Here is a 19,804-nt window from a genome sequence, read left to right on the forward strand (position 1 = left end):
GCACCAGACACTGCACCGGGCTCAGGAGCAAGCCCGGCCGTGTAGATGGCTCACACAGAAAGCTGCCCTCCGCAGATTCCTAAGCTGTTTCCCAGACGTCTAACCTCACCCCACATTCTGTCTCTACACACTCTTCCAGGTCTTCCTACCTACTCCCTGGTTTTCAGAGCCACCAATGTGCTCAGGCTCTGCAGTCCTCCTCACCAGTCCTGCAGCACCTTCTGAGTTTAAGACCCCCTAGTTTCAACTTTCACATGTGTGTGTCCACCAATTTCCCATAGAGACCCGCAATTGCGCACGCACAACTCCTAAACCAAACTTTCTCTTCCAAACTCATTCCTCCTCCTGTTTTGGATAATGACGTCACACAAGCTACAACCCCCATGCGTCCTCTCTGATCTTAGACTCTCCCTGCTTCATGAATGAACCTCTGGGAAGGGAGAAGTGCACAGCCCAGCACCACCTCCCGGAAGCTCCAGCGCTCCACAGAAACTGCTGGTACCAAGCAGGGCCAGTTCCTGCGGACACTCCCCATGCTCTACTTAAAACCCGTGCCCCTTCTCCTTGTCTGGTGGTCTCCCCAGCCCAGCCTTTCTCTGCTTCCTCTCTGCAGCTTCCTCCTCCTCTCATCTCCTTGAATGTCAGTGCCCCCCAGTCCCACCTTCACCCTTCCTTCAGCATCTCTTACATTCTCTCCCTGGCCACCCCACCTTTTCCCAGAGCTTCCATTCCATCATTTCTAAGATGCATGTTTTTAAAATTGTTCACATTTTTATCTCTGAAATCAGGATGTCTCCTGGGTGGCAGGTGCAACGTAGTCTCTGCTGCCAGAGGGTAAAGGACTGAGGACTATCACTGTCCTATCACGGTCACTACAGTTCAGCTGCAGGCTTTTGGTTAAATATTTTAAATTAATCTAAGTCAATTGCTGTGTGATGTTTAGACCATCTATTTAAAAGATCACACTACCTTTTGCAGAAAGGCACATAAATATCCAATGGGGTGAAATTCGATACAGTAAAGCAAAAATTAATCCTTCCACATTTTCTCGCAAAGAAACAATCAAGTACTTTATGGAACTAAGAAAAGACGATATTCCCAGTAGAGGAAGCTGTATCACATTCTGTGACTGCAGCACACGCAAACTGACTGCCATACAATACTCTAAACAACACAGCTGAGGACAGGAAAATCTGCTAGTTTCTTTGGAAGAGAAAGAAATTTCAGGTGGAGTCTGTGGCTCAAAGGAGTAGGGCACCGGCCCCATATACTGGAGGTGGGGGGTCCAAACCCGGCCTCAGCCAAAAACTGCAAAAAAAAAAAGAAAAAGAAAAAAGATACTTCAAAGCAACACGAGTCTAGTGCGAGTATTTCATGTGTCATGGAGGAATAATAGTAAAGCAGAGGATAGAAGATTAACCAAAAGGATTTCAACTTCTGGCAAACACCCTTCCTCACTGGAAACATTATGCACTTTTCAGTATATGAAATAATGGCATAACTCACATCAGATAAATATGGCACATCACAGGTCTCTTTATTTATCATTTTGCAGGGACACAAGTCTCTTTGAAAACTGGATAATGTCTACGGGCCCACACCTTAGAAAAGTATACATGTCTACCCAACCCCATGTTTTTTTTTTTTTCAATTCCAAGAGGTTCAAGGAATCTAGAGGCATCCCTGAGCCCCAGGCAGAGAAACCCTGGCATACATGCCAACAGCTCCACTTCCCTCCACCCGCTGCTCTCCTGAGCTCTGACACCCCCACCTGCCACCCAGATATTTCTCCATGCAGCCTCTCGGGCATTCCAGACTCAATGGGTCCCTAAAGAACGATCTCCCTTAACTCCAGCCACATCTCTGCCTCCTACATATGACCTACCTCATCCAACAGCACTGCCTCCGAGCACTCAAGGCGGGAACCTGGGTTTTACCTTGGTCTCCTTTACCCTGGACATTGAGTCCTGGGGGCCTGACTCACTGAGCATATTTCTTAAACCCATTCTTTTCCACCTCAACACTTGGATTCCTCCTACCAGTTCTCCACATCACAACTGCAGTGGCCTTTTGATCAAGAAATGCTGGCCATAGCATCCCTTGAACTTGAGCCTTTTGGTGACTCTCCACTGCTCTCAACGTCTTACTGGGCTCACCCACAAGCTCTTCATAAGCTGGCCCCTGCCTACAGTCCAGACTCTCTCTCCATGCTCACTTGAGGACGGCCCACTCTGGGCACACCAAATTTCTTCCACCCCTTTCCCAAGGCATCTTCTCCCCCTTGTCTCCCTGGAGCATCCCACGTGCTGCTTGGGACCAAGTCTCATATGTGCCTGTGTCTCCTTGACTTTCCAGCATGCCCGGAACCCAGGAGGTGTTTAATAAATGCATATTGAATTAATTTGAAGGCACGTGGCTCTGTAAAACAGTAACATGGCAGGATCCAGTAGTGGCTCTGTGACCCTGTGCAGGTTACTGTCTCTCTCTAAGCCTCAGCCTATCCATGTATATATAAAGCGGGAACAAAATTGCCTACTTCAAAGGATTGTTGTGAAGATTAAGTGATTTAATAACATAAGTTGGTGGTTGCAACGAAAGCAGTACGGTCCTCTGAGAGGCGACCTGGAGACACCTGGGGGCATTTCAACTCATCACAAAGATGGAGGTGCTTGGTTTAGCAACCAAGGACTAGGAATGCGGGAATGTCCTGCAAGTGGGACAGCCCCTACAAAACAAAAAGCCGCCCTGCTTCTCAAGATTTCCCAATTTTAGCCCAAGAATACAAGGGAAGGGGGGGGGGATGGAGGGAGAGAGGGCAATGGGTGGGATCACGTCTATGGTTTATCCTATGGGGGTACACGTGAGTCTTTCTAAATGTAGAATATAAATGTCTTAACACAATAACTAAGAAAATGACATGAAGGCTATGTTAACAGTTGGATGAAAGTATCTCAAACTGTATATAGAAACAACACACTGTACCCCATGATAGTATTGATGTACACAGCTATGATTTAATAATAAAAAAAAGATTTCCAAATGTTCCACTTTCTGGTGTGTGTGTGAGGAGGGGAGATGATTATTCAACCTAGAATCTAATCCTGCTTCACCTCCAAGTATTTTTTACTTCATTTTAGTACAAACCAAACTTTCCAGACACGCAATTAGCAGGTGAATTGAGGAAAGGCTACCTCAATGTATCCAGCATTTCCCAAGCATCGTTCATCCCGTCAGAAGTCATGTCACCGATGGCAACACCCCCGGGGACACGGGGATGGCTGCTGCACCTGACCGTATCACAGCACGTTTGTGAGCCTGCACTAACACACATGGCCACCTCTCCTCTCACGACGTGAAACACAGAGGAAACACTGGCAGCCTTCAGGGGGGTGTGGCCGCTCTCGCCTGCCATCCGTGTGCATTCCTGACGAGCTGCTGCCAGCACCTGACTTCATCATGTTTTCCTGTGCGCCTGAGTATTTACATAGTGAAATATATGCTGTTTTATTTATAAGTTGCTTTCTTTTTGCTTCTCCTTGATAATATAGCTAAGCCATTATATCAATTTTCTCCAACTTATCTGTGCAGGCAGATTGTTTACGAGCTGCATTTCAGCTTGGTAAAGGCGGTGTTACAAAATCCTCATCATAACAAGGGCTGCTGGGCCCGGGAGGGGCTTAAGAAGCCCGAAAGGTGTGTAAAGGCCCCAGCTCCAGGCTGGCATGGAGCACACACGCTTGCTTCCTGCGTGTCGGTACTATTACCATCAGCACACCGGGCCAGGCAGAGTTGTGACATAAAATAATTGTGATTCAGGATGAGGATCTTGTCTGGCTTCTATGGAGTGAGTTATCATCTGCCCTAGCGTTCTCACCTGGGTTCTAATTCACTGCACACTGGGGGTTGTCAGACAGGAAGGCAGACAGCTGCTGCTGCAGCACAACTCACAGTGACGCCTGCTGCTGCCACCTCCACTTTTCCAAATTATATCCCCATGTTCACAAACCTTCAATAGCTCCCTACTTCCTATAGGAACTGAGGCTGGCATTTGTGCTGCTCCTAGGCTGAAATCCAGCCAGCCCATGGCTTCCTGACCTGCACAGCCATCCCCTGTCCTCACCCTTCTCTGATGCGAGGCCCAGCTCCAGCCCCTCCACCTGGCTGTTCTTTAGAGTAAAGCTCAAATCCCACCTCTTCCAGGAGGCCTTCCTAGACCACCCTGGGCTGCAGGAAACTCCTTATCTAAACTCTATGCCGGCACTGAGTGTGCCATTTTCTGTCGAGGAATATTCACTACAGAATCACATTAATTATCTCTATGTGAGTGAACGGGATCTTACCTCCTCACTAGACTGAGCGTGAGGTTGGAGAATGGGTTTATAAAAATCACAAGCAATAAATAAAAGCAACAGTGAGATGAACACCTGCAGGCTTACTGCGTGACAAGCAGTGTAGGGGTATTAACACGTGTCACCCCACTTACACCTGTACAGCCCAGTGGGCTGGGTCCTCTCACTGTCCCCCGGTAAAGCTGAGGAAACAGCTCACAGGAAACAAAGGCCCCTGTCCAAGGTCACAGCAGAGGCAGAGCCATGAGTCAGACCCGTGACTGCCAGCTCCAGAGGCCTAACCCACGATTCTGTTCTCTTCTGCCTGTCCACGTCCAGGTTGCCCAGCCCACCCATGGTGCCATGTATATAGTGAACATTTGGTTTGGTAAATGGGGAGCCAACCCTTGCTGAGAGCTCCTTAAGTACCAGGGTGAAGAGCACTGGTTTGGGGCCCACCTTGACAGACCTGGGTTCAAATCCTGGCTCTTCCCCTGGCCGTATGACCCTGCTGCACATGGCTGACCATCCTGGGGCTCAGCATCTCCATTTATAAAGTGGGTTGGCCAGCACTCACCTGACAGTCTGCTGTGAAGGTTACATCAAATATCAGGCACAGGGTGGGTGCTCCCTAAGTGATGCTTCTTAGCTAGAGCTGGGAGACCTGAGCTTTGAACCTGGCTCTGACTCCTTTGCCTCTGTGACTACCTTCCTCTCTCCCTACTGCCCCTTCGTCCTGCAATCCCTCCGCTCACTGGCTCCTGGTCCAATGCTGCACACTTGCACCACACACATTGTCTACTGCCCTTTCCTCAATTCTCAGTCCTCTCCCCCAAGATGGGCTTTTCCTCTGCTGCTTCCTTTGCCTCTGTTGGGAGGCATAAGAGGGAAGAGCAACTGGGTCTGTGGCTTTCAGGAAAGGCTGCGGCATTTTCACCCCTATCAATCCAACGGGACAGGGCTCATGACAGGCATCACACACTTGCTGGCTACTCGAATCTGTCCACAAGGGACGACTTCCAGAACCTGCTATGTGGCTCACCCTAGGGACAAAAAATTCACACTCTTAGAGTCCCTGACATGTGATGGGTCCTTATCAACATAAATAAAGAGAGAAGGAAAGGGAGGGAAAGAGGAAATGGAAGAGAAGAGGGAGGACAAAGGGAAGTGAGCTCGCTTTTTGGCCACTGCACACACTGTTCCTTTTTCCCAGAATCCCCTTTCTCTCCTGCCTCTAGAAAATTAATTAACTGTCTACACGTGACCTGCTGGGTTAGACGCCTCTGCATCCCGTGTGCATGTTTCCCTTCATCGTGAGTAGAGTTCTTGACTGTTTACTTGCCTGACTCACACTCTAGCCTGTAACCCCATGTACAGTTGCTACCTGCAGTCTGGCACAGCACATGGTATGCAGGACAGGCTTCATAAATACTTGCCTCACGGGGTAAGAAACCTCTCTGCTTCCAGGAGCCTGACAGTCAGAGACCTAAGAGGTAAAGTCAGCTGCAGGACGCCGCAGGAATGAGAAGAAGGCCGAGAGGGATGTGGATAAAAAGGAAGTTAGAGAAGCCTTCCTGGAAAAGCAAAAGACAACGGGTGTGGCAGAAAAACAAGGGTCAGAGAAGCAGGCGATGGAGCGGTGGCTCTGGGTGCAGCCCTATAATTCAGTCACTAGGAACGGACCTTGGCTGTGAGCTAAACCTTTAGAGGCTCGGTTTCTCACATTTGCAAAATGGGATGATTAATCTCCACTCCATAGGGTGCTTATGAGTATCAAGGGGAGATATGTGACTTAGCTAATTGTCCCCTGTGTATTCTCAAGCACAGACAGGCTCATTAGGAAAGTGAGAGGACTGAATTTGTTGATTAGTCATCTGTCCGCCCATCCACCTAGCTATCCGTACGCCCTCCACCCACCCACCCACCCACTCACTCACACATCCATCTACTCACCTATCCACCACTTTCTGTTTAAGCACCAGCTGCAGTGTTAGACACCCTGTCTTGAATTCAGAAGCTTATTTTCTAATGGAACAGACACATATATATGCAGTAAAGTTGTAAACATACAAGTCTCTGTGATACAGGCGCCAGGAAGACTGAACTAAACAGGGGTCCTGGAATGCTGGGCTGAGGAGTGACGGTGGAGCAAGGACTCTGGAACCACAGACTCGTGGCTGAGACTTGGAACGGACTCCTTAACCTCTCTCTGCCTTAGAAAAGGCAGGAGCAGAATAAGAGCATGGACCTCAGAAGACTTTGGCAAAGGTGAACAGAGGTGACATGGCAGAGCACTCAGCGGCGCCTGCCTACAGTCAAACCCTGTCACTGTTAGTGCTGATGAGAGGGAGACAAGCAGACATTTATGGTGGTGGGATTTGGAGAGACTATTCTTTTGCTTTGAAATAGCTGTCATTAGAATATTGTTGAGGCAAGTTTTAAAAATCAGAGTAGGTGCTACAGGTGCCGGCTCTGCTGCCGGGTCCAAGGAGGGGAGAGTCACACGGCAGAAGCTGAGTGGGAGGGGCTGATCTGGGCCTGGGCCCTGGAACAGCACAGGGCAAGCATGAGGTAGGGTATGTGCAAGGTGGCTGGTCTAGGGTCCCCTGTTATCTAATCAAATGGTAACCTCAGGGTTGGTGATTCAGGTCCACGGAGAGCTGACGTTAAGTACGGAAGACTATGCTGGACACTTGAATGCGGCTCAGTCAACTGAAAGGCGTTCAGAGCAGAGCTGGACTCCCTGACACAAGAGACCTTCTGCAGCAGCTTCAGCCCAGCCCTCCCCATGAGCAGCCCTGGGGACCTCAGACTCGCCTCGCCAGCACCTCCATGACCAATTCCTCCACTCAGGCTCTTCCTGCGTCTGCTCCTGGCTCCGCTTCCCTCTGGCTACATGCTGATGAATACGGTGGCAACAGGGAGAGAGGGAGGGGGTGGGCCTTGGAGGTACCCTGGAGGAAGGTGGCAGCTCCACGTCAGGATTGCACTGGAGTGAGCTGGCCATCGCCTGCAGGTGACAGCAAGCAGGTGCCTCTGTAACACACCAGCTGTGGCTTAGCCATCCAGTCCATGGTCTGCCCAGGCTCACGTCATCGCTCACTGTTACCTTAAGTGCCCCTTTCTCCCACATCTGCCAGAGCTGGCCCCTGAGTCCTTCCCTCCTTCATGGTCTGAAGCCTCATGGCCATGCTGACCTGGTGGTGTCTTCCTCCCCCTCCAGCCTGCTCTGGCTGCCAGGCTCACAGGACTCACACATTCCCATACCCTACCTGTCACTGCACGTGTCAGGCTGACCTTGACAGAAGGGGAAACTGAGGGCCACAGTGTGAACAGGAGTGAACAGTCACAGCCAGAGAAGCCCAGGGCGGCCCTACTTGATCACTAGGCAAGCAGGGGGAGGGGAGGACCCCCGACTGCAGACGGCTGGTTCCCTTTCCCTTCCCACTGTCTGCGTCTCCGTCTTCTTCCCTCTATTCTGGAGGCAGGACACAGAGCTAATCATTCTTTACCGCCTGCCTATAGCACCTAGCACAGTGCTAGTATTCAGCAGGCACTAAATAAATACCTCAGTCCTATCTGCTTTAGTTTTCCAGTAGCACCCTGCTTAGTCTGATACTGAGAGCAAAGCCACTTTAATTATTTGTTGTGTGCCATCTAGGGGGATGGCTTGTTTCCCAGGGAGACCGACGTGCAGGGGACAGTCGTGCACAGTGCCAGGTGCCCAGAAGCTATCCCACAGGAGTTAACAGCACCCCTCCCCCTCCAGCGCCCCACTCCACGCTCTGACAGGCTCCCTCCAGGCCGCCCAGCCTGACAACCCCCCCCCCAAACCCGGTAATCACTCGGACTTTGGGGGGCCTTTGTGCTATAATAAAGCCGGTATTACTGAGTCACAAAACTTCCCTCCTTTCCAAGCTTTCCTCCCTGCCAGGGTTCCCGCTAAAGGTGAAGCCCTGTCATTCAAGGCCAGAGAAAGGGCTGAATCGAGATGTTAAACTCTTTTGACTTAATGTCACAATCTACTGCTCGGCCTGAACCACACTTGTGTGAGAAGCCCCCCAGTGCTGCGGTGGCTTCAGTGTTCTCGCGTGGGTCGGGGGCCAGGGCAGGGGTTCTCCCGCACGCACGCGGCCGGCCGGTGCTCTGCATGCATCTCATGAACGCTCCAGTTTCCTCTCTGAATGCAGACATCCCGGCCTCTGGGACAACCCTGCCACCAAGGCCGCCCTCTGCTCCCTTGAGGCTGCAACAAAGGCCGCTTGAGGGCCGAGAGACAGCGCTGCCCAGTTCCTTTCCTGGGCCTGTTCTCTTCTTTTTCACACATCTCTCCTTTTTATTTCCCTGCCCCCCCACCCCAGCTTTATGCCTCATTGAACCCATTAGACACTTTATAGGGTGCTCCTGGAGAATACATTTTCTGTGTGGGGCCCCTGGGGGTTCTCCCTGCTGGCACTCCAGCCCACCTTGGTGGCAGCAGGGGAGGGGAGGAGCCTGCCTCTGGCTCTGCCTCTGCCTGGCAGCTCTGGGGGCTGTTGGCTCCATCTCCAGCAAGCTGCTGCCCTCTGAGTGCTCCCCAAGGACCCCTCCCCCTCCCGCTCCTCCCTACCCTGAGGACTCTGACAGTATCTCCCGGCCATCTCAAGGATTAAGCTCCAGGAAACTTTGTCTTCTCATCTGTGAAATGGGAATAATCTTTGAACCTCCTCATAGGGCTGTGAGCATAAATGGGTTAAGACCTTGGAAAAGGGCCCAGATGGAAGAAGGCGCCACTTAGGCCCTGGCTTCGCTGTGACAATCCTCCAGACGACAATGGTCTGCTTAAGAGTCCTGTGCCATCTCCAATTCCTCTACTTGTTGGTGAATGAAGGAAGAGAAATAAAAAAAAAAAAAAAATCAATTGAAGGCTCTTTGCAGCTGTTTCTGTGAGTGTATCTGTCTGTCTGTGTGTGTGGCTTTTTTTCCTTGCCTTGGTGTCCTGGAGCTTTGAAAAGAATAAAAACAGAGCCCCAAACAGTGAAAAGGCATGAGTCTTCTTAAAATCCCAGCTAATCCTGCAGCTTCCTTCAAAGTGGCAATAAGAAGAGGCGGAGAAGGGACCAGAATTGTTTCTGCAGTGCCCTCCCCTCCCAACCACTGCTCTTGGAGACCAGGAAACGAGGGGAAAAATCCATAAATCATCCCCCAGGAGCAGGGCAGAAGGAATCAGGCAGAAGGGAGGCAAAGGATAGGAAGCAGCCAGGGAGGGGGTGCCCTGTCTGTCTGGTGGGCAGGAATGGCTGTTTGCAGAGGGCAAAAGCATCCTGGCCAGATGCTGGGCAGCTGCCCCTGCCCCAAAAGCAAGGGATGGCAATGTCTCGCGATCCTAATAGCACCAGGATGCCACCCCAGAAGGTGTCTCTAATCCAACCACCACCTCCATTCTACTGTCACCTCCATCCTGCTCATCTGCTGACAGGGCTCCCCACTAGCCCTACATTCCCCACCAGTCTGTTCCCAACAAGCAGCAGAGCCAGCTTGCGAGGATGAAAATCAGACAGTTCTTGCCCTGCCGGGACACTTTCAGGGGCTCGCCACTGCCTTTATTTATTTATTTTTTAATTGTTTCAGGTTGATTTGAGGGTTGAAAGAACTAAGTCACAGTGTTTTCATTGGTTAGGTAGAGTCCCTCTTACAACTGTGTCCTACCCCCAACATCATGCCCATTAGGTGGGAGCACACTAATCCCCTCCTTCCTCCCTCTCCTCCCCCTCTCCCTCTCCACTGCATTTAGAACAAACTCCCTGATGAGGTCTGAACCCTGCAGGCTCCCTGCTGATCTCTTGCCACCATCACTCTCTCAGTCACTGACCTTGCCTCGCCTCTCAAGTTCACCAGGTCCTTGCCGCCTGAGGCCTCGTTTGAGCTGCCTTCTACGCCGTCCTCCTCATTACAGACGGAGGTTGTCCTTGACCTCTCAAAGGAGGTCCTCTGCCCTCATGCCTCTCCCCACAGCTCTATACTGTCACCCACCACACTTCTTGGCTTATTTCCATCTCCCCTACTGGACCAGGAGCCCCATGATCCACCTCTCTCCCCATTGAAAAGAGCCCCTAACCTGGTGCCCGGCACACAGCAGGTATGACACAAACACCCAATAAGTGAAGGAAAGGATGAGGGAGAGGATAAGCAACACTGCTAGGCCCTGGCAAGTATTTAAATATGAGAGGCATCTCATTTGGGGGTGCAAGGCTAGAATGAGATTTTAAGGATCCTTCAAAAAAGATTTCTACCAGAAATCATATTGCATGCTCTGGGTGACAGCAATTTACACATTAGTTTCTTGTTAAATGGGAGATAGTATGCATAAATTATAACAGTTTAACAGATTACACTATTGATGAACGAACTTTTTTTTCTCTAAAGAGCAAAGAGCCAGGTCATAGCTTTTGTGGGCCACACGGTCCCTGTCACAATCACCCAGCTCTACCTCTGTAGCAGCACGAAAACCACCACAGGTGACATATGAGAAAACTTTATTTACATAAACAGGCAGCAGGTTGGATTTGGCCCTAAAGCCATAGTTGGCCAATCCCTGGATTTTGGTAAGGCCGAGGACAGCCGTAAGAGAAGGACATACAGTAATATAAAGCCTTCTTCATTTTTGGCTTTAACAAATATGTATAGAGATGGTAAGAAAATATCACAAAACCATAACATTGCTGTACCGGCTATAGTATGATAAAATAGAATGTAAAAATTGAATTTATGTGAAATTACCGCTTCACAGAATGGAAAGCATTTCAGCTGTCTCATGCTGCATGTCAGGAATATGTTTGTACGAGCGAGAAATTCTAAGAGCCAGGTTTACTCTGGAGTTTCTGGGCAGCGACTGGAGACTCGGTGTTCATTGAACGTGTGGGTGGACAAGAAAAACGGGGAGGGTGGGAAGTTTTAGGACTTTTTTATTGTTTATTTTAACAAGAATAGAGTTGGTCAGTAATTGGATAAGAAGTGTCCAAAATGACTTAGTGGTTTCAGGCCAAAAAGAAGGAAGAGCTGGTGACTGGGATAAAAGAGATGAATTTGGTTGATGAAGAAAAGAAGCACTTAGGAAACTCACAATAAAGTCCACACACTGGTCACGAGGTTTCAATTATCCCTGCTCCCGATTTACAGACTGAACTGTCCATCATCCAGAAGATGTCAAGTTACGAATTGCCTAGAAGCTTCCTCCTAGAGAAAGCAAGTACTTTAGAATCCTCTTTTTTCCCAGGATTTACTACATAATTGAGAAAGGTGGGGATTTTTTATTTGTTTGTTTTGGGTTTCAGTCCTCAGATTTCCGGAATGGCAAATAGTATCTAGAGAGAGGAAGGATAACTCTGTAGAACTAACACTGAAGCCATCTGACCGGGGCAGAGAAATAAACTGCTTAATGTGTACCTACTATGCGTGCAGAACATACGACCTCCAAGCTGGCGGCACAGAACGGAGGAAGACCAGGCGTATAGGAGGCAGACAGATCCAGTTGGAATCCCAGCTCTGCTCCTTCCAAGAAGGCGGCCTTGGTTGCCCAAGGCCTTGTAAGTCTCTGAGACTTCATTCTCTTATTTGTAAACTAGGGTTTGGAATTAAAAACCAAGATGCCTCTCAACTCCGATATGCTATGTTCTAATATTGGGGGGCCAAGTCTCAGCCATGTGAATCCCCAAGTTGTTGCACTGTTGAATGCTAGCCTAATACTCTGAGTTACATATACTCTGACTTGTCGGTGCCTGCCCCCCCAGCAGGCCTCATGCTCTGAGAGGACGAGACCATCCACCACGGTTTCTAGCACCTCCCAGGAAGCCCAAGGCATGAGTAGGATTCATTCATTCCACAAATGTTTATAAAACAACAGTTAACACGCAGGCATCTTGCTATTCACTGAAGGTGGGACCTAGGAAGTGCAGCTTCTCTCCAGCTTGGAGTAGCTTCTTCTGAGAGTGTAGATTTTTCATCTGACCCTGGGGAGGTGCGTGGAGGGCAGTGGAGAAGGTGACACGCAGACACTGTCCCTGGGGGAAGATGCTAATGCCCGTGCTGCTGGGGCTTCACCTATGGTGCTAGAAAGAAGCCCCCAGTTCTTCCTTGATTTAATAAACATTTACTATAAACAGAAACTTGGCTGAGGTCTGAGCACAGGAATCAAGCTAGAACTTTAGGAAGGGGAGGAAGAGAAACTCCTGCTTAGTCATGGCCTGGCGTGATGGGTTTCTTCTTCCTTAAACAACCTCTTGAAAATGGCTCTGGCCGGGGTCCCTCAGGCAGGGGGCAAGGATGACCTCAGCCCATTCAGGAAGTCTCAGATGACCTGGAGTTTTATTTTTAGCTGTTTTTGTACAGGACCCAAAAACTTTTGGATGCTGGGCTCCTCTCCAAAATGAAGCAAGTAGTAAACAGGAACACAAGTGCCAGCTCGTCCCCCGAAGAGGCCACCTGCCAATCCAGGGACCCCCCGGGTCTCTCTCAACTGTCAGATGTGACCCACAGAACCCTGTCGTTTACAAGGAGCTGGGGAACTGGGGCACCAGGTTCTCATTCCTGGCCTGACACTTGCTTGCTGTGTGGAAGACAAGTCCCTCCCCTTTCCGAGCCTCAGTTTCTTCACCCATAAAATAAGGGCAGGCTTGAGCCTGATGGTTTCTGAGGACTTCCCCAGCCCCAGCAAACTCCGTGTCACCCTGGATGCTAACGCTGGCCCTGGGCATAGGACACATGGAGGAAAAACCCTTCAGCCTTCAGGAAAACGCTTCACTGCCTCATCAGATTTCAGCATTTCCCTTAAAAGTACCTTTAGAATCTGTGGCCTTCTGTCTTCATAAAATCCTTTTATGTTTATTCATACACTTTTGTTTGTCTTTTATATTATAATTATTTATTTATTTTGGAGACAGAGTCTCCTTTTGTCATCCTTGGTAGAGTGCCATGGCGTCATAGCTCACAGCAACCTCAATCTCTTAGGCTCAAGTGATTCTCTTACCTCAGTTTTTCATTTTTAGTAGAGATGGGGTCTCACTCTTGCTAAGGCTGGTCTCAGACTCCTGAGCTCAAGCAATCTACCCACCTTGGCTTCCCAGAGCCCAGCCTATAATTTTATCTTTAAAACAAATCTAGGATTTGTTCTATAAAATGTGATTCAGTCAAAAGGCTGCACTTTCCTTAAGTGGCCTTAAGGCCACAGATTCCCCACCCTTAATTTAGACAGAGCTTCAAGTAACAATGACTGGGCATCTACTATGTGCTAAGCCATCTCATTAATCACTCTTCATAACTAGCCTGGGAGAAAACTGTCGCTGTCCCCACATTGCAGGTGACAGGCATGACAGTACTATCCCACAACATGGGCTGTGCAGTCACCAACACTCAGAATTCATTCCAGTCTTCCGTTTTCTACCAGAGGGTCTTTGAGCAAGATGACTAATACTTGTAAGCCTCAGTTTCCCCGCTTGTAGAAGAGGGATCATGATAGCCCCTGCTTCATGGGATGTCCCAAGGCTAAATGGAACAGGCATGTGGAGTGGGAAGGAAGCCCTCGGGAAATGGTAACTATCACTGCCAACAACATCCCTTATTCCTGCTAGCACCACCACTTCCACCAGAGAAAAGAAGAGGGGGCTCGAAAGGATGTCACTCAAGACACCATAATGTTCTAAACCTTAATCCCAAACCCAAGGAGAGGTAAGGAGAGGGTAGCTCTGAGGTCAGTATGGAGGCACAGAGGCTGCCACGTAACTATGGCCAGGCCACTTACCCTCTCTCAGCCTGAAGTTCTACATCTCCAACATAGAGGCAATAACTCCCCAATTTGTGAGGATCTGATGCACTAATTTAGGTAGAAGACCCCCCAGCAAAATGCCAAGCAAGGAGAAGACAGTAGATAAACGTTCACTCTCTAGCCTGGCCCATAAGTTTCTTCTGAAATCTCTGTAGCTGTCTGCCCTTCCTTGAACCCAGTTCCTGCATTAGAATTCTCTATCAATGGGCCAGTCAGTGGCATATGGCCCCACCACTGGACTAAGCTTCCTCCTGAGGGATAAGTGAACTAAACTTTGCTGTGACCCACATCTTGGGTTTAAGAGGTCAAGGTCCTACAAGGAACCTGGACAACCCAAGCATGTCCATGCACAAAACCTTGTCCAAATAGCTCTGCCTGCAACCACACAGAGCCGGCACCCCACCAAGCCCCAACGGCCTTTGAGTGAATGCCCAAGAAGTGGTAATCAGAGTAGAGGTGACTGCATACCAACCACGAGGCCTCCTTTCTCCTCTTCCTGGTTCACGGAGCACTTGCACATATTATCTGGGTAGGGTAAAGGTTGTCTGTGTCTTTATAACAGGATTTTTTAAAAATCACTATTCACGCATCATTTACTATTAGTTACACTCTGTTAAGTGCTGATCATCCTTGTGGTTCACCCTCACAGCCACCCCATGGGTGAGCTCACTCATCAATCATGTTTTATAGGGGAGGAAACTGATGCTCTGAGAAGTTGAGTGGTGTGCCCCAGGTCACAGCTAGAGAGCAACCGAGTTGGGATTCGAATCCTGGTTCTTAATCCTACCAGTCCTTTTTCTCTTCTTTAGTTAGAAGAGACAGCACAGAGGGACTGGGGAGCAGTAGGTATGTAGTCTGAAGAAGCATATCCACAATGCACTAATTTTATAACTGGAAAAGAGAAAAATCTTATTGCCTTATGATACAAACTGGAGAAAGCAAAGAGCAGCAAAACCAGCTTGGCTGAAGGGATGTGAGGGTCTCTGTTCTACTTTCTCGGGTCCCCCCGGCAACTTTGTGGCTGGTGGTTCGTGCACCCCAGGCTCCTCACCACCTGCAGCATGCTGTTTCTTGACCTCCTTTCCATGTTCTCCTAACTTCCCTCCTGTAGATGCGCCCACCTGAAACATTTTAGTAGTTTCTTCCTCATCCTACTCACCACTGTGGGAGCGGAGGGGGACAGCTTATGTAAAAGGGCCCGGAGTTGTTAAGTTTCTGTTTTCTTGGAGGCTTTACATATAGCCCCTGTCCCAGCCAAGAACTTAGAACAGCGCATATATATGAGCACCTGCTTACAAGAAGCAGGCAGGGAAGGTGTGATGTAACCAGGCTGACCTCAGCATAAAAAAGGCTTGGCCAACGGGTTCTTCCCCTCTACCTCTTTTTCTAAGTAAAGCATGTAAGTGAGCTGGACTTGGCTGTGAACCACACCTTTATAAGCTCTGCACTGATGCTTGTGGCACAGAGAAAACAGACCCCTCTGCTCCCAGCTGCCCTTGCAGTGAGGTGACACCATGCCGCAGGTTCTGGCCAACAGTCTGTGAGTGGGAAAGCCACATGGAACTTCCAGGCCACGGCAATTAAGAGCCGGCTGCCTCATCCTGTTTCTCTTCCCCTGGCGAGGCAGTGACCCCAAGGGCCACATGGTGCAGTGGTCACAGCAAGGCCACAAGACAGAAGCAGCTGGTTTTCCTGCCACAGACTCCAATTGTGTGAAAAAGAAACCCCTGGGATCTCGGGGCCTATGAGCAGAGGCAGCCGGTGTGACCTGCCTCATGGGACATACCTGGAACCACGTCCAACGCACCCAAATCATCATAGGAGCTCAGCATTTCCAAATGTTTAAAGCCCTTTAATCCCACTTACCTTGTGTAACTTTCAACTCAATAGACAAAGGGGTCAAGGCTTTATTACTTTACAGACAAGCAAACTGAGGCTCTGAAGGTAAAACTGAAATCACTCTAAGGCGTGCACCAGTCTGGTGGAGCAAGGTGGTGCTAGCTCTGGGCTCTCCAGCGGACTCCCCGACCAGTGCTCTTCCTTCCTCCCAACCTGAGCACTAGCCTTTACAACATGACCTCCCTGCCACTCCCTGGGACCCCTGTCAGCTTAAACAAGGACAACTCGTGCTCTCCCATGCCTGCGGTTAGTTGCTAAAGATCCACCTCTTACCTTTCCTGTAGACTTGGTCCCCTTCCAGATACAGAAGTAACAGATGGTCCAGGCTGCCAGGAGACACAAGGCCAGCTCCCAGCGGAGGTTCCCAATGTGGTCGATCCCATCAGAGATGGCCAGGACCCGGTGCCTGCAGAAGGGAGTGGGGAAAGTCACTGGGGCTGAGGACGGCCGATGGTGGCCCACCTTTGGCAAAGCCAGTACTGCAGAGGAGCAGAGATGGGCCCACGTGCCCGTCCACCCTCCCCTCACCGTAGGCCCGCACATCTCCTCATAGCCAAACCCTGGGCTGCACACGGGGCTTCTGAGAGGAACAAGGCCCAGAACTCAGTCTCTGGGGGGGAAGACGAACATGTTATCAGATGTGGGAGAAGGACTGCACGGTAAGGGCTCTGGACAGCAGGTGCCCAGCCTGCCTTGGGGACCCCAGAAGACAACATTACTGTCCCTAAACACCTCATCCTCCTCCCCGAGGGAGGAGTACACATCCCTGCCCCCATATCTCAAGGGTGGTAACAGGAATTGCTCTGGGCTGTGCGTGGCCAAACACAGGCGTGTGTCAGATAGATGCTTCCAGAGCCAGGTGGTGTGGGCTGCAATTTCTCTTCTTCCTACCTCTGCTGCCCTTACAGAGGCATCTGTCAAGACGGGAGCCTCCCAAAGCCTGAGTTCCCAAGTGACTTCACAAACTCCCCACCACCCGTGTGGAGACAGACGTTGAGCAAGAAAGAAACATTGGTGCTTTAAGCTCCTGAGCTCTTCAGGGCATTTGTTCCGCCTGCATAACCTATCCTGACCGCTGCAGGGGTGGGGGAGCTTCCTGGGAGAAGCAATATGTAAGCCAAACTCTAAAGGAGGAGCAGCGTTTAGCCAGGAGAAGGAGGGCGTGACGTGTCGTTGGAGGGAACAGCACGGGCAAACCCCACAAGGCAGACCTGCTCTGGGGACAGCAAGCTGGGGCACAGGGAAAAGGAGGAAACAGCAGGAGAGGGAAAGAAGAGGCACCACAGGGAGCCTTGACCATCAGGTCAGGCCTCAGAGTGATGTGTTCCAGGAGGCCCAGGCCACAGAGTGAGGACCCGGGTATGCTGAGCTAACGCCACCAGCTTTGGCTTCCCTCAGAGCCCATCAGTGCTTGAGAGTCGACGCAGGCCTGGCTCCCAGAGCCCAAGCCTGGGGCTTGTGTTTCTTTAAAGTCAAACTCGCCACGCTCCATATTGTGTAGACCATGGCACCAACACAAACCCCTCCAAACTCACTCCACGAACCCCATCCCGGCTGCCAAACCGCCTCCCACTAGACCATGCCAGTCGCCTCAGTGCTCTGGGAACGTCCTTTGAGAGAGGAGCGCCCATCCCACCAAGCATGAAAGCCACCCTCAGTGCCTGTCTCCCTGGGAATCCGCTTGGGGCCTGACTCTGCATTAATTACTCAATGACACCAATTAGCACTGGGCTATGGGCTCCCTCCAGCCCCAGCCCCTGCCGGAGAAATCAGGCGGGCCCCCAGACGAAATCCGACTGTGTGAGGCAGTGGATTTACTGGAGAGGAAACCAGCTCTCAGACCCACAGCCGGGAGAAGAGAGAACAGCCACTTAAATACACGTGTACTGAGTACCTACTATGTGCCAGGCACTATATTAGACCACAGGATAAAAAGGTAAGCATCATATGGCTTTGCCTTCTACTAAGACCAAAAAAAAAAAAAAGTCTAATATACCGAGAAAGGAAGGAGGCAGCTGCTCAGTTATGATAATTGTTACTTTATTTGCCTGTCTATGTCTTAGCTTTCATTTATTTTAAAACTATAGGCCTTATTAAATAAAACCTTAAAGAGAATCTATTATTTTAACCAAGTAGCATGTCCAGAGCACGAACCTCGGGATACCTGCTAGGAACACAAACATTTCTGCACACTGATCCCTCCACCACTAGACCCACTAAGTCCCAATCTTTCTAAAGTGGCTCCCGGGGGCTACAATTTGCCATAAATCCCCAAGGATGCCTTATACACAGTAAGACATCTGTGCCTTTTATTCCACCAGATACTACCTCTCCAGAGAAGGAGAGTTTCCTGGTCATGAAGGATTAACCTACAACACTTATCTGGATAGTTTTTTGTTCGTTTTGTTTTTTGCAAAGACTTGGAGAGAAAGTCGTGAATCTTTTGGGAAGTTACCCAAGGGATGGAATTCTCCCCAGAGAAATACTTTCGCTCACAAAATTCTACAGGAATCTCAGGGTGCTCACTGACTCTCTTGGCCCCAGACTAACAGCCTCGTGGCTGACATATGCTTGCCGCCTTACACACGACTATCCAAAGTGCCTCCAACACCCATCAGTTAGAGAACAAGGGACAACCCAGAGCTGAAAAGAGTTGGGCCTGCTGTGGATGGAAACAACTTAGGTGTTCTCTGCACCAGCCCTCCGGATGCTGAGCTTGTCACCCAGGAAACACTCGCACGAGGTCCCCCCAGAGCAGGGCTGCACATACGTCGCACACATGCCTTCTTGTTGATGTAGCTGTTTTCTGAATTGTGAATGTGAAGCCTGGAACCCATGCAGGGCTAGAGGGGGACCGGAGGGGCAGGCCCGCCGGGAGCAAGCTGGCTCAGCTCCCCTGTCTTCCAGTTTTGGAAGCTGCAAACTTTTGAGTCATGCAGCCTGCTCCAGCGCCCTTTCGCTTAATTGAACAATCTCATTCCCAGAATGGGAAGCAGATTACTAAAAGCTAAGGAGGATGAATTGCTCTTTTGTTCCACCAGACACTATTTGAAAACATCCTCAAACTATTTTCTTTAGGTTTCACCAACGCTGACTTTAACTAGGAATGGACCTTAGGTTTCTAAAGAAGGGGGGTTGGGGGCCAGGTTCTCAGCAGGCAGGGCTGTGGGGTTGTTTTGAAACCCACAAGGGCAGCTTTTGAGACCGTGGGGGCTGGAGCACTCAACTCCGAAGACTTGGAGAAGGTACAGCTCTTCCTGGGAAAAGCTTTCTTAATGACACTCCCCCATGAAGCACTGGGACAGAAGAACGGTCTGAATAAGCAAGAGTCTGCTGCCAACACTCGGGCCAAAAAGGACCCAGGAACAGACCTCCTGACACTGTTCAGAGAGCAAAAAATGTTGCCGACTAGATGGGGCCCTTCAGAGGTGCTCATTTACTTATCGTGCACCTTCTGTATGCCAGGTCTACAGCAGCTTCTTTATGAAACACCTTTTCAGGCCATAGGAGGGCATTTCTGGAGCTTTCCACCCAGAAGCTAAACTCTCAGAGCTGGGAGGTAAGTCCCCATGCTTCTCCAACCCTCAGCTCAAACCCCAGCTCTGCTCCTTACCAGCTGCTCCACCTCGGGGAAGCGATATCACCTCTCTGAGTCTCAGCTTCCTCATCTGTAAAATGGGAATAATGATACCTACCTTCAATGGCTTTTCAAGCATGAGTTCATCTAACCCTCCCCACAATCCCCACAATTATTATCACCATGTCACACATAGGAAGC

General features: G+C 50.0%; 1 protein-coding gene across 1 annotated transcript in view; it reads right to left on the reverse strand.

The window, feature by feature from the left end:
- SLC6A11 (solute carrier family 6 member 11) overlaps positions 1 to 19,804 on the reverse strand; it is a 130,549-nt gene that overhangs the window by 86,313 nt on the left and 24,432 nt on the right. Inside the window, exon 5 of the mRNA XM_003785436.3 lies at positions 16,300 to 16,432. Within this exon, the coding sequence (XP_003785484.1) occupies positions 16,300 to 16,432 (133 nt within the window). The remainder of the gene's footprint in view (positions 1 to 16,299; positions 16,433 to 19,804) is intronic.

Source organism: Otolemur garnettii, unplaced genomic scaffold, assembly GCF_000181295.1.
Source record: "Otolemur garnettii isolate 467f Iridium unplaced genomic scaffold, OtoGar3 scaffold00015, whole genome shotgun sequence".
Classification (NCBI taxonomy): domain Eukaryota; kingdom Metazoa; phylum Chordata; class Mammalia; order Primates; family Galagidae; genus Otolemur; species Otolemur garnettii.